The sequence below is a fragment of the Rhinatrema bivittatum genome, chromosome 9 (assembly GCF_901001135.1).
Source record: "Rhinatrema bivittatum chromosome 9, aRhiBiv1.1, whole genome shotgun sequence".
Lineage (NCBI taxonomy): Eukaryota > Metazoa > Chordata > Amphibia > Gymnophiona > Rhinatrematidae > Rhinatrema > Rhinatrema bivittatum.
Window position 1 is genome coordinate 179,187,659 of NC_042623.1, and position 14,253 is coordinate 179,201,911.

Genomic DNA, 14,253 nt, shown 5'->3' on the forward strand with positions numbered 1-14,253 from the left:
TAAGGTCTGAACCGTCAAGGCCACTGCATTCAGGGCCTTGGAGTAGGAGTCACTCCAGGTATGAAAAGACATGGACTGAGCAATGACTGAGGTAGGCAGCCACCACCGCCACCACCAAGCATTTCGTGAAGATGCATGGGGCTGAAGCCAGCCCAAAGGGTAGCACTTTGTACTGAAAATGTGCCATCCCCACCAGAAAATGGAGGTACTTCCTATGGTTGGGGCCAATTGCAATATGGGTGTAAGCCTCCTTTAAGTCGAGGGAACAGAGCCAGTCTCTTCGGAGGAGTGGGATCAGCATGCCCAGAGAGACCATTTTGAATTTTTCTCTTACAAGAAATCGGTTTAATGCCCTGAGGTCGAGAATGGGCACAAGCCACCAGAATGAGGAAGTACCTCAAGTAGAAGCCGTGGCCCCACTGTTCGCGAGGGACCGGTTCTACTGCATCTACTGCTAGAAGGGCAGAAAGTTTCAATTGAATAACGACCTGAGGGGTAGGCATACCCCACAATGGACATGGGGGAGTGGTCCCTGGGAGCCTGCTGAAGTTCAGGCTGTATTCCCTGGCAGACAATGGAGATGACCCAATGGTCCGAAGTGATCTTTTCCCAATGGCGGGCAAAGCAAAGAAGCCTGCCACTGAATGGGGGGAGTGACCGCCAGGGGAACAGATGGTTGGTTCATACCCCTCACAGTCAGGCAAAAGCCAGCAGACAGGGTCTGTTGGGGAGCAAGTTGGGCCCTGGGAACGTGCTGCTGCCAGCCCCAACGTCTAGGGCTGGACCGAGGTGGGCAGGCACGGGCAAGCTAGAGGAAAGTACTGCCTCGGCCAATAGAAGAGCTTGTGAGAACCCAGCCTTGGGGACTTCCTGGAGGCTGAAGGGCTGTCAGAGGGCCTGGCGGAGAGTTGCTGAACAGTATCATGCTGATCTTTCAGCTGCGCCATGACCTCCTTCACCTTATCCCCAAACAGGTTCTCGCCTTTACAGGGGAGGTCCGCAAGCCTGTCCTGAACCTCTGGTTGGAGACTGGAGTCCCGGAGCCAAGCCAGCCACCTGGCATCGGCGCCTCCAGTGGCTAGGCGGACTGTGGTCTCAAAATTGTCATAGGTAGACCTGACCTCGTATCTACCCACCTCAAGCCCCAGAGTGGCAATGGCTGCAAGGCCCTCCGCAAACTCCTGGACCTGCTTCCATAGGTTGCAGTCGTATTGGGTCATGTATAGCTGGCAGGCCGCAATACGGGCCACCAGCATAGCCCCCTGGAACATTTTCCTCTGTATGCCATCGAGCTCCCTGTGTTCGCGCCCCAGCGGGGCAGAAGCGTGTGTCTGTGAGCATCTGGCTTTCTTAAGTGCCGACACCACCACTGCAGACTGGTGGGGGTAAGTGCCGCTATTCAAAGCCTACGGCCTGTTGAACCAGATAAGTTACATCAGCCTTCCTGTTTAGCGGAGAAACCGACTCAGTGTTCCCACATATGGAGGAGAAGCTCCTTAAAGATGACATGGACCGGCACCGCCACGATCTCCTTTGTAGCATTGATGAACTGGAGGACCCCCAGCATCTTGTGACAGGTGTTCTCCTCCAACAGGAGCTGGAAGGGGATGGCCTCTGCCATGGCCCTTACAAAGCCAGCGAATGACAGGTCTTTGGGTGGAGATAGACGCCGTTCCTCTGGAGGGGAAGGCTCCAAGAGGGGGGTCATCGGCGAACTCAGAGGACGAGTCTAAGGAATTATTGCCCCACGGGTCATAGAGACCCTCCCCCTCCTTGCTAGGGCCCAGACGCCTAGGGAAGGGACAGGGAGGGATGGTAGACCTGGGCCCCAAGTGCACAGATGGCATCAAGGGGGGCATCACTTGTGGTACACCAGGAGGAACCGGCAGCACCCAGGGAACCGTGGGCACTAGCGCCCGGTCCCCGAGGCCTCCTCCTCCAAGGACCCGGGAATTGGGATCGCTTTGATGAGGTCATCGGTGGCCGAGGAGGCATCCGAGGCCTCTCGGGCACTGGTTGTCTTGTAGGGCACCAAGAAGGATGTCCAGACGCTCCAGCAGGGGTGCGAGTTTCTAGAAACTTTGACTGGCAGACTGAGCATGCCCAGCCTCCTGCCACCCACGCAAGGTCCCTCCTTCAGTCTCTGCTTTTCCGAGGTGCAGTAGCCTCGCGGTTGTGGAGCTCCAAATCCTTGAAAGTGTTTTGCTGTCTTTTCTGGGGTTTTTTCTGCGTCTGGTCCCCCTTCGCGTTCAGTTCTTCCGTTCGGTAGGTACCCTTGGCTTTGGCTATTCGCGATTGAATCCTGACTCCCGCACTGGAGTGCCTGCCGGTCATTGTCCGCACACCAGCCTCTTTTTTGATGGTGTTGTCAGGTTTTCGACGGTGCCCCCAGTGCCCGCGGACCATATCCATCACGGATCCACATCAGGTGTGTATTCTCTGCCTGGGGGCCTCACATGACATTCAGGGGTGTCATTTGTGTGACCAAATGACCCCCTCAAAGGGTGTCATGTGGACCTGGAGAAGCTCTTCGGCTCACCAAAATCCTTCACTTCGGCATCGTACAAGCCTAAGGACCGGAACCATCCCCGTCTCTTCCCCTGGCAGTCCCGCTCTCCAATACCTCTACGGTCCGGGGAGAGGGAGATCGATCCTTGGTGGTCTCTTCCCTCCCCCTAACCTCAGGGTCATAGTCTTCCTCGGCACTGGGGAAAGACTTGAGCCGAGCGCTGGAAATCCAGGAAGCATTGACACCAGTCACCGACCCACCATGGCATCGGCGGCTGCCGAGCCACCATCGAAATGGCACCGGAGGCCCCATCCTCCGATACCCCCAGTAGCCCGAGGCGTTCCCTACTGGCAATGGTGCTGTGCCTCCTGGTGATCCCTCTGAGGATGTGCCAGTGACGCAGTTCTCCGTGCCGGGCTCCATCAGATGATGTCACCCACATGAGGACTACCATCCTGCTTGTCCTAGGAGAACACGCGATGAAAGAATACAGACTTCAGGCGGATCAAAGACATGGTCCGCGGGCACTGGGGGCATCGCTGGAAACTGGAGGAGGCCATGCATCGAGCTGACAAGCAGACGGTGCAGGGCTGTCACAGATATAAAAAAAAACCCCGGAACAGACTGCAAAGGTGGTAAAACTTACCGTGCCGCCCCACTGAGTAAGGGGGAACCCCATGTGAAGGCATCGGAAAAAAATCGCAAGGAAAAAAATGAAGCAGGAGCAGAGCTGCACCACAGAAGAGACTGACAGGGGACCCTGGGTGCCATGCGGCTAGTGGCATGCTCAGTGTGCCAGTCAAACTTTGACAGACGATTTCTGTGCCAGGCTCCATCTGAGGATGTCACACATATGAGGACTACCATCCTGCTTGTTCTAGGAGAACAGCCTAGAAGCTAACACCAAGTGTAAATTACATTTTTCACCTTTTAACACAAATGTTTGAGAGCAAAAAGGTTTCTTTTTCTAAATCCCTACCTCAAAATAGTCCAAGGGAACTTTTTCATCTAGTGAAAGTTTTTTTTTTACCCTTACTTTGCATAGAACTCTCTACTTCTGAATATCTGAGGGGACTTCAATCTGTCATTTTGCTGACCTGTTTGGAAACTAGAATCAAAAGATAAAATATACGATTTTAGCACAGACTAATCCTGCAACTTGTCAGCTTGATCCCTGTCCCTCAAATCTGCTTAAATTGATAAAATCTGAATTTTTAGAGCCTCTGAGAATACTAAATATTTCACTAAAAGACAGATTTAAAAGAATTTCTGTAATTCTCTCTCTTGAAGAAACCAGGGTAGATCCAAAGATCAACACGGACTACAGTGTAGTATCAGATTCTCTTTCTGGGAAAAATAAATCCATTTAGATGATCATCAAATATTTAGGCAAATATATTCCTGAGAATACTCGCTTAGCATTATTTGATGGCTTATATACATTTTTAGATAATTAGATGCTGTACTGGTCATTCGGAGCATGCACACACACTCACAGGCCACATCGAGGTCATTAGCTGCTTACTGCTCCTCGGCTGTGGCTGTGCCTTCCTCGTTTTCAAGCTGTGAGATGGGCTCCGCTCATGGCCCACTGGGGCCTCCTTCCACTGCGCAGAATTCTGCTCGCAGAGCACCCGTGGCCTCCTCAGTCTTCAGCCACAAACAGGATGAGCTCTGTTCGAGGCCCACTGAGGCCTCCCCAGTCTTCAGCCACAAACGTCTTCACCCTTTGCGGGTTTTAGTGTCTGGTTACCATTTGTAACTGGACACTGTACAACAGGCTGCAAAACCGGGCTGTCCCTTCCCAAATCAGGCAGCTAAAAACTGAAACAGTATGGAGCAGGAAGCCTCTTTAAAAGTAAATATAACTGTCCATTAAGCTGAAGGTCACAGATGAAGCTCATATTTTAGATTCATAGCACAAGCTATTTGAAATCGGATAAATGTAGGCTTTGGTAAAAGAGCCCTGTGTATATTCTGCCTTTACTCAGTCGTGATGCAATCATTACGATTTAGTGTATATGATGTAAGAAGCCTTACTCAGGCTATTTGGACAGAGAAGGATTTGTGTGCAATTGTTAAGACATCTTTGAACTTAGCCTATTACAATGTATTATAGTTGGATCTCCAAAATAAAGATCTCACTAGATTTCAGCTGATTCAGAAGAATTTCACCCACTTAGTAGCAAGAAAAAGGTACAATTTTATGAGTTTGTACCAAAAGCACCCATGAACGTGTTTTACTACATACTAGTGGCAACACACATGAAAAACAAAACCCTGCTGTTAACTTTAAAAAAGCTTCCACTCCCACATCTTTCACCATCGCCATGGGGTCCCATAGGGGAAGGAGAAATCCCCAGTTTCTCCTGCCCTGCCCGTGTTGTCCTCCAAAATGGCACTGGCAGACCTGAGGCAGCACGGGCAGGGCATGAGCAACTGGGAATCTCTCCTGCCCTCTTTGGACCCTAAAGCTACAGGGTGGGAAGTGGGGAACTTTGACAGCATATACAGCGTTGCTCTCTGCTTCAACGGTAGGGGGAAGTGAGGAAAACAGGATTTACATTCAGACATCATCCAACAAGTCTGGGTAAACAAGCATCGGGGTAACTTGCCTGAGGAGGCAGTTACTACCCTTAACCATTAAGCCTTATGCTCACCTTTGATGCAACTCCAACATTTCTCTCTGCATCAATGGCAGGGGGTGGCAGGAAAATTGAATCAAACAGTTACCAACAAGGGCCCTGAACTTGGTCGATGAAACAGATAAGTCTGGGAAAACAAGTGTGGGAGCTTGCTGGGCAGACTGGATGGGCAGATTGGTCTTTTTCTGCCGTCATGTCTATGTTTTGTTTTTCAAGTTTGGCAGTGGATTTAGCCAGCAGGGGGCTGGGCTAGGGTACATAAAACAAACTAATGAAATGTTTTGTTTCTTTTAGAAGACACAAGCACATCCCTAATGCAATCTTTAAATGGGCTCGCTTTCAGATTTTATCACCTTTCATGGTTCAGGTCCAGAATTTGAGTGCGGTTTACACTTTCTATGAAGCATGTAAGAGACTGAGATCAGCAGATGAGAACATCGGGCCACAGTGTCAGTATAAATGACAGCAGAGAGAGACCAAATTCTCCCATCCGGGAGTGACTGTGTCCATGTACGTGCGGAAATGGTTCCTCCCCCTGCAACGCCTTCTTCTAATGCACATAAAAGGAAATAAGTTTCTCAGCTCCACGCATTTTTCAAAAGCACATTTACACACATAAAGCCAAGCTTTCTGCATACAAACTCCCATACGTAACTCAGCACCAATTCCAGCCACCCCCACCCTCTGTTACCTGAGCATGCCCGTCAGCTTCACATTAAACACATTAAAATAAGATATACTGAAAGTCACCATAATAGCACCTGGGAGACCGTGGAGCTTGTTTTATTAAAAAGCAAATGTTTTAAATCTGAAATTTTCTTTAATATGATAAATCAAAAGAGACCACATGACCATTACATCGCAATGCTCATGCTCACTCACATTACAAAAAAGACAACTCCTTGCCTAGGCTGCAGAAACCCTCAAGTCTGGGCCACTCCAAGGCTGCACACAACTATTTACCAGCAAATCTTAAAACTAAGGGCCTGGAATGTGACCTGCACTATACATCGTAGTTTGGATTTTTCCGCAGGATGACAAAGCCCTCCAGGATAGGAGTAACAGGCAGATACTCCTCACTAGCCAGCTCTGCCCGCTCTCCGTGTGCCAGTAACACCGGGGTGGTGTGCGTCTGGAAGCCTGTGATAGTCTTCGGTTTCCCAGCTTGGCCAACAACATCAACAGCCTGTAGGAAAGGAAGCCAGCAATAACTGCTAACGAACAAGATACAGACCCCAGGGCACAGAGTGTAGCATCCATGCCCACTGCTAATGAACAAGGTACAGACCCCAGGGCACAGAGTGTGGCATCCATGCCCACTGCTAATGAGCAAGGTACAGACCCCAGGGCACAGAGTGTGGCATCCATGCCCACTGCTAATGAACAAGGTACAGACCCCAGGGCACAGAGTGTGACATCCATGCCCACTGCTAATGAGCAAGGTACAGACCCCAGGGCACAGAGTGTGACATCCATGCCCACTGCTAATGAGCAAGGTACAGACCCCAGGGCACAGAGTGTGGCATCCATGCCCACTGCTAATGAGCAAGGTACAGACCCCAGGGCACAGAGTGTGACATCCATGCCCACTGCTAATGAACAAGGTACAGACCCCAGGGCACAAAGTGTGACATCCATGCCCACTGCTAATGAACAAGGTACAGACCCCAGGGCACAAAGTGTGGCATCCATGCCCACTGTAAACGAAAGGAAAATTAGGTTCTTACCTGATAATTTTCGTTCCTGTAGTACCAAGGATCAGTCCAGACTGCTGGGTTATGCCTCCCCTCCAGCAGATGGAGTCAGAGAGAAAACTGAAAGCACCCCCTAGATATACTGGTGCGCCACCTGCCATCCTTCAGTATAATTGATATCAAAGCAGAAGAAATGGATCATCCTTCCCCCAAAAATAACCAAAAATTAACTATGGCCACTGGCTAGATCAAGTAGTAAAACTCTGCAAAAGTAAGCATTAACATCGCTCAAACACTACTGAGCCAACCAAGCAAACAAAGCCAAAAGGCAACGAAATGAATAATCACTTACCGTATCAAGTTATCGATACCTGAAAGAGTGGAAAAGATAGTTACGAGCGGACTCTCCTGAAACACCATTACTGGGCGGGCGTCTGGACTGATCCTTGGTACTACAGGAACGAAAATTATCAGGTAAGAACCTAATTTTCCTTTCCCTGTACGTACCAGGATCAGTCCAGACTGCTGGGATGTACCCGAGCTGACTTAAATGGGGTGGGACCCCGAAAGTCCCGCTCGAAGCACGCTGCTTCCAGAGGAAGTAGGTGACGGCCCTCGAACATCAACCCGATAATGTCGAGCGAAAGTATGCAACGACTTCCAAGTGGCCACCCTGCAAATCTCTTGGCTCGAAACCAGGTGACTTTCTGCCCACGAAGTCGCTTGAGAACGGAGAGAATGGGCCTTGAGCCCCTCAGGAACAGCCTTACCGCCACCAATGTACATGGCAGCGATCGAGCTCTTCAACCAACGGGCAATAGTTACTTTGGACGCCTGAAGCCCCTTCCTGGGGCCATGCCACAAGACAAACAGATGATCAGACCGTCGAAAATCATTGGTAACTTCTAAATATCGCATGAGCACTCGACGAACATCCAAACGTCTCAAATCTGACCCTTGAGAAGACTGTAGTTCTGTCACCGAGAAGGAAGGCAATTCCACCGTCTGATTTACATGGAAGGCCGATACCACCTTAGGTAAGAAAGAAGGTACCGTACGCAACGACACACCTGAGTCCGAAATACGCAAGAACGGTTCTCTACATGAAAGAGCTTGCAACTCAGAGACCCTACGAGCGGACGCGATCGCCACGAGAAACACAGTCTTGAGAGTTAAATCCTTTAAGGAGGCCCGCCTGAGAGGCTCAAAGGGGGCCGCATTGAGGCCTTTGAGAACCAAGTTCAAATTCCAAGACGGGCAAGGAGGCCGCAGCGGAGGACGCAAGTTCCAAACACCACGTAAAAAGCGTGCTACGTCTGGGTGACAGGCGAGAGAGGACCCTTCAACCTTTCCTCTCAAACACCCCAGAGCTGCTACCTGAACCCTCAGAGAACTGTAAGCCAAACCCTTCTTCAAGCCGTCCTGCAAAAACGTAAGGATTTGAGCTACAGAAGCCCGGCGTGGCGCAATCTTCGAGACACCGCACCAGGAGTCAAACACCTTCCACACACTAGCATAAGTAAGCGTAGTAGAGGGCCTCCGTGCCCGAAGCAGTGTGAAAATGACAGGCTCAGAATAACCCTTTTTCCTTAATTGTCTCCTTTCATAAGCCAAGCCGCCAGACAAAAGCGATCCGCCAGATCTAAAAATACCGGCCCTTGCCGAAGGAGGTTCGGAAGATGACTGAGACGTAAAGGCCCGTCCGTCGCAAGATGAACCAGATCCACGAACCATGGTCTTCTTGGCCACTCCGGGGCCACTAAAATCACCCGACCACGATGCGATTCTATGCATCTTAACACCTTGCCGATCAGAGGCCATGGAGGAAATACATAGAGGAGGACGTGACGAGGCCATGGAAGCACGAGTGCATCCACTCCTTCCGACCCATGCTCTCGCCTTCGGCTGAAGAAACGCGCCGCCTTTGCATTGTGCCGAGTCGCCATCAGGTCTAGGTGCGGAATCCCCCATCGTAGGGTGATGAGACTCATTGCCTCGGCCGAGAGCTCCCACTCTCCGGGGTCCAAGTGTTGTCGACTGAGATAATCCTCCTGAACGTTGTCTACGCCTGCAATGTGGGTGGCCGCGATGCGGGACAGATAACGCTCCGCCCAGGTCATCAACAACGCTGCTTCGGTCGCCACTGGTCGACTTCTTGTACCGCCCTGGCGATTTATATATGCTACCGTGGTTGCGTTGTCCGAGAGGACTCGAACCGCCCGACCGCGTACCAGGGGCAGAAGGTGGCGCAAGGCTAGACGTACCGCTCTGGTCTCCAGACGGTTGATGGACCAAGAGGCCTGGCGAGGGGACCACGTTCCCTGTACCGCTCTTGATTGACAGACCGCTCCCCAGCCCGTTAGACTGGCATCCGTTGTCACTACCACCCACTGAGGAGGATCGAGATCTACCCCCTGCAAGAGGTGGTCCGGGATCAACCACCAAGCTAGACTGGACCGAGCCGGTTCCATCAGCGGCAACTGGGCACCGTAATCCCCGGTTTTCTTGTCCCAGCGAGAAAGAAGAGCGGTTTGCAAAGGACTCATATGCGCAAAAGCCCACGGCACCATTTCCAGAGTAGAAACCATATGTCCAATGACCTGCAAATAATCCCATGCCGTAGGTAAGGGGAGATCCAGTAGGTTCTGTACCTGAAGCATCAGGTTCTCCAGTCTCTGCTGAGTCAGTTATACCTTGCCCACCAAGGTATCGAAACGTGCTCCCAAAAATTCCAAACACTGACTCGGAACCAGCTGGCTCTTTGCAAAGTTGACTACCCAACCTAGCGACTGCAGTTGCTGAACCACCACCTGGACTGCTCGCTTGCACGAGTCCTCCGACTTCGCCCGGATAAGCCAATCGTCGAGGTAGGGATGCACCAATAGTCCCTGATGGCGCAGGAAGGCTGTGACTACGACGAGAACCTTGGTAAACACTCTCGGAGCTGTGGCTAACCCGAACGGGAGGGCGCAAAACTGAAAGTGTTCCCCGAGCACCATGAACCTCAGGTACCTCTGGTGGCGCTCCCTGATCCCAATGTGAAGATACGCCTCGGCCAGATCCAAAGAAGCCAAAAATTCTCCCCTGTGGACGGCCGCAATAACAGATCGAAGAGTTTCCATGCGAAAACGGGGAACGCGCAAGGCCCTGTTTACTCTCTTCAAATCCAAAATTGGCCGGAACGTACCTTCCTTCTTTGGAACCAGGAAGTAAATGGAATACCGACCTGTTCTGGTCTCATCCGGCGGAACGGGCACCACTGCCCCCAGGGATCGTAACCGGGCCACGGTTTGGGCTATTACCAGTTGCTTTTCTGGAGGACCGCAAGAAGATATCATAAAAAGATCCTGGAGGGGCCGAGCAAAATCCAACTCGTAACCGTGACGCACCACGTCGAGGACCCACTGGTCTGAAGTGATCTTGACCCATTCCTCCCAAAACTGGGATAACAGGCCTCCGATGCGTGGGAAGGAGGAATGGGCCCGCGCGCCTTCATTGCGGTTTGCCTGTGGCCAAACCCTGCGAGGAACCCATTCGTTGTGGTCGTCTGCCTCGAAAGGAAGGAGTCCAAGACTGAGACCTGGGGCCCTGCTGCCTTTGAGGAAAAGATCCACCCCTTCCCGTGCGAAACCGGCGTTGCCCTCGAAATCGGGACCGCGTGTTTCCGAAAGACCGCAATTGTCGGAGCTTGTCCTCCGGCAACTTATACACCTTATTGTCTCCCAAGTCTTTGATGAGTTGATCCAACTCCTCAAACAACAACTTCCCCCTTAAAGGGAAAAGAAGCTAGTCGCGACTTAGAAGAGGCATCTGCCGACCAACGACGGAACCACAATAGTCATCTGGCCGCAACAGCCGAGGACATAGTGCGGGCCGAGGTCCTTAGCAAATCATACAGGGCATCCGCTGTATAAGCAACCGCCGCTTCCACACAATTGGCCTGCTCCGCCTCTTCCGGCGGGAGTTCTTGGGTGGTTAGTAATTGTTGCACCCAGCGCAGTGTGGCCCTCTGGACCATACTGCTACAAGCCGCAGCCCGGACTCCTAAAGCCGCTATCTCAAAAATGCGCTTTAATAGGACCTCTAACTTCCGGTCCTGGAGATCTTTCAAGGCTACCCCTCCCGTGACGGGAATGGTAGTATGCTTAACCACCGCAGTGACTGCAGAGTCCACCGAATGGACCTTAAAAATCTCTAACGAATCCGAGGGCAGAGGATATAATTTATTCATTGCCCTGCTAACGTGCAGGGATGCCTCTGGAACCTCCCATTCCTTAGATACAATCTGTAATACCTTAGAGTGCAAGGGAAAGGTTTGCGGGGGGGCTCTCAGACCCACCATAGCTACGTCCCCAGTGGAAGTATCCGTGTCCTGCTGCGGCGCTGGGATCTCCAGCTCCTTCAAAACATGAAGAATCAAATAGTTCAGCTCGTCCCTGCCAAACAGGCGTAAAACCAGGGGGGTCGTCCCCTTCGAGAGACCCCTGAGCGTCGGAGATGTCGGCCCCTGCCCCATCCGGTGAGCCCTGGGTGAGATCCGGGAACCCCGGATCGTCGGCACCCCCAAGGGAACAAGCTCCTGATTTGCCGGAGCTTCAGCCTTTTCCTGGTCTCCCGATTTGTCCTGCACAGAGGACACCTTAGGCACTTTTAGAGGGGGGGGGGGGTTCGTCTGGCTCCCAGCCTGCTTCTGCCTCCAAAAAAAGCCTGGTGCATCAACAGCACAAACTTGGAGGAGAAAGGCACCTTCCTTTTAATTGATCCCCCCACGGGACGCACCGGAGGGGGGGGGGCTCTTGGGGCATCAAATTTGGAGCCACTATGAGGACTCAAAGCCAGCGGTGAAAGCGGAGGAAAATCCTCCTCCTCAGAGGCAGAAACAACATGCTGCCTCGTGGACAAGATGGCCGCCGGCTCCCCCTCACTGGGAGGCGGGGCCGACGATCGCGGTGCCGACAGCCTCCTCAGCCGCGCCGAGGAGGACGGATCCGCGCCGCTGCGGGCTGCACTCGGCCCCCGGGAAGGTCCCTCACCCCCAGGAATGCAGCGGGAGCAGAGACCCTCCCGGGAGAGTCGCGCCCCCGCCCTACCACAGACCGTGCAGGCCGAGGAACGCGGCATCGAGGAGGCAGAAGAAAAGCGCGCCAAAAATAGGAGCCCTGTGCAAGCGCCTCTAACGCCGGGTGAAAACCTCCACCCCCTCCGGAGTCCCTGGTCAGGCTAATTACCAGCGCGGCAGGCTAGGGCTGGAAATGGATCACTGCCTGCTACCAACAGGGCTTATGTGTCCTGCATCCACTTTTTATTCACTCTTTCTTTTTTTTTTTTTTCAAGTAAAGCCCTCTTCAGATCAAAGTCTGGAATCACTGTACTTCTGTGGGGGGGGGGGGGGGGGGGGGGGGTGACCGGCCGACCAGTAAACTTTCCCCCAAGACCAAAAGGGACACTAATCCGGGTAAAACAATGAGAGCCAAGCTCTCAGTGCCTGCCTGTACGCTGCGCTAGCAAAACCAACAAACAACTGCTACAAAAATATCAACTTTTTTTTTTTTACACTAAGCAAGGAAGAGAATAAAACCAGTTGATCTAGCTAGCACAGTTATAAAAATCATAAAGAACACCTGAAAGATTGTTTTAGTCAGAACAGACAGGACCGCAGGTTATGCCTCTCAATCTGCTGGAGTCAGAGGAAATACTGAAGGATGGCAGGTGGCACACCAGTATATCTAGGGGGTGCTTTCAGTTTTCTCTCTGACTCCATCTGCTGGAGGGGAGGCATAACCCAGCAGTCTGGACTGATCCTGGTACGTACAGGGAACAAGGTACAGACCCCAGGGCACAGAGTGTGGCATCCATGCCCACTGCTAATGAGCAAGGTACAGACCCCAGGGCACAGAGTGTGGCATCCATGCCCACTGCTAATGAACACGGTACAGACCCCAGGGCACAGAGTGTGGCATCCATGCCCACTAACGAACACGGTACAGACCCCAGGGCACGGAGTGTGACATCCATGCCCACTGCTAATGAGCAAGGTACAGACCCCAGGGCACAGAGTGTGACATCCATGCCCACTGCTAATGAGCAAGGTACAGACCCCAGGGCACAGAGTGTGACATCCATGCCCACTGCTAACGAACACGGTACAGGCCCCAGGGCACAGAGTGTGACATCCATGCCCACTGCTAATGAGCAAGGTACAGACCCCAGGGCACAGAGTGTGACATCCATGCCCACTGCTAATGAGCAAGGTACAGACCCCAGGGCACAGAGTGTGACATCCATGCCCACTGCTAACGAACACGGTACAGGCCCCAGGGCACAGAGTGTGACATCCATGCCCACTGCTAACGAACACGGTACAGGCCCCAGGGCACAGAGTGTGGCATCCATGCCCACTGCTAACGAGCAAGGTACAGACCCCAGGGCACAGAGTGTGGCATCCATGCCCACTGCTAACGAGCAAGGTACAGACCCCAGGGCACAGAGTGTGGCATCCATGCCCACTGCTAACGAGCAAGGTACAGACCCCAGGGCACAGAGTGTGGCATCCATGCCCACTGCTAATGAACAAGGTACAGACCCCAGGGCACAGAGTGTGGCATCCATGCCCACTGCTAACGAACAAGGTACAGACCCCAGGGCACAGAGTGTGACATCCATGCCCACTGCTAATGAGCAAGGTACAGACCCCAGGGCACAGAGTGTGGCATCCATGCCCACTGCTAACGAACAAGGTACAGACCCCAGGGCACAGAGTGTGGCATCCATGCCCACTGCTAACGAACAAGGTACAGACCCCAGGGCACAGAGTGTGGCATCCATGCCCACTGCTAACGAGCAAGGTACAGACCCCAGGGCACAGAGTGTGGCATCCATGCCCACTGCTAATGAACAAGGTACAGACCCCAGGGCACAGTGTGGCATCCATGCCCACTGCTAACGAACAAGGTACAGACCCCAGGGCACAGAGTGTGGCATCCATGCCCACTGCTAACGAACAAGGTACAGACCCCAGGGCACAGAGTGTGGCATCCATGCCCACTGCTAACGAACAAGGTACAGACCCCAGGGCACAGAGTGTGGCATCCATGCCCACTGCTAACGAACACGGTACAGACCCCAGGGCACAGAGTGTGGCATCCATGCCCACTGCTAACGAACACGGTACAGACCCCAGGGCACAGAGTGTGGCATCCATGCCCACTGCTAACGAACACGGTACAGACCCCAGGGCACAGAGTGTGGCATCCATGCCCACTAACGAACAAGGTACAGACCCCAGGGCACGGAGTGTGACATCCATGCCCACTGCTAATGAGCAAGGTACAGACCCCAGGGCACAGAGTGTGACATCCATGCCCACTGCTAATGAGCAAGGTACAGACCCCAGGGCACAGAGTGT

The 14,253-nt window shown here is 52.6% G+C and overlaps 1 protein-coding gene across 1 annotated transcript in view; it reads right to left on the reverse strand.

Annotated features, from left to right (window-relative positions):
• Positions 1–5,900: 5,900 nt before the first annotated feature.
• Positions 5,901–14,253, reverse strand: part of PSMD2 (proteasome 26S subunit, non-ATPase 2) — a 153,010-nt gene continuing 144,657 nt past the window's right edge. Inside the window, exon 21 of the mRNA XM_029617179.1 lies at positions 5,901–6,340. Within this exon, the coding sequence (XP_029473039.1) occupies positions 6,158–6,340 (183 nt within the window). The 3' untranslated portion in view covers positions 5,901–6,157. The remainder of the gene's footprint in view (positions 6,341–14,253) is intronic.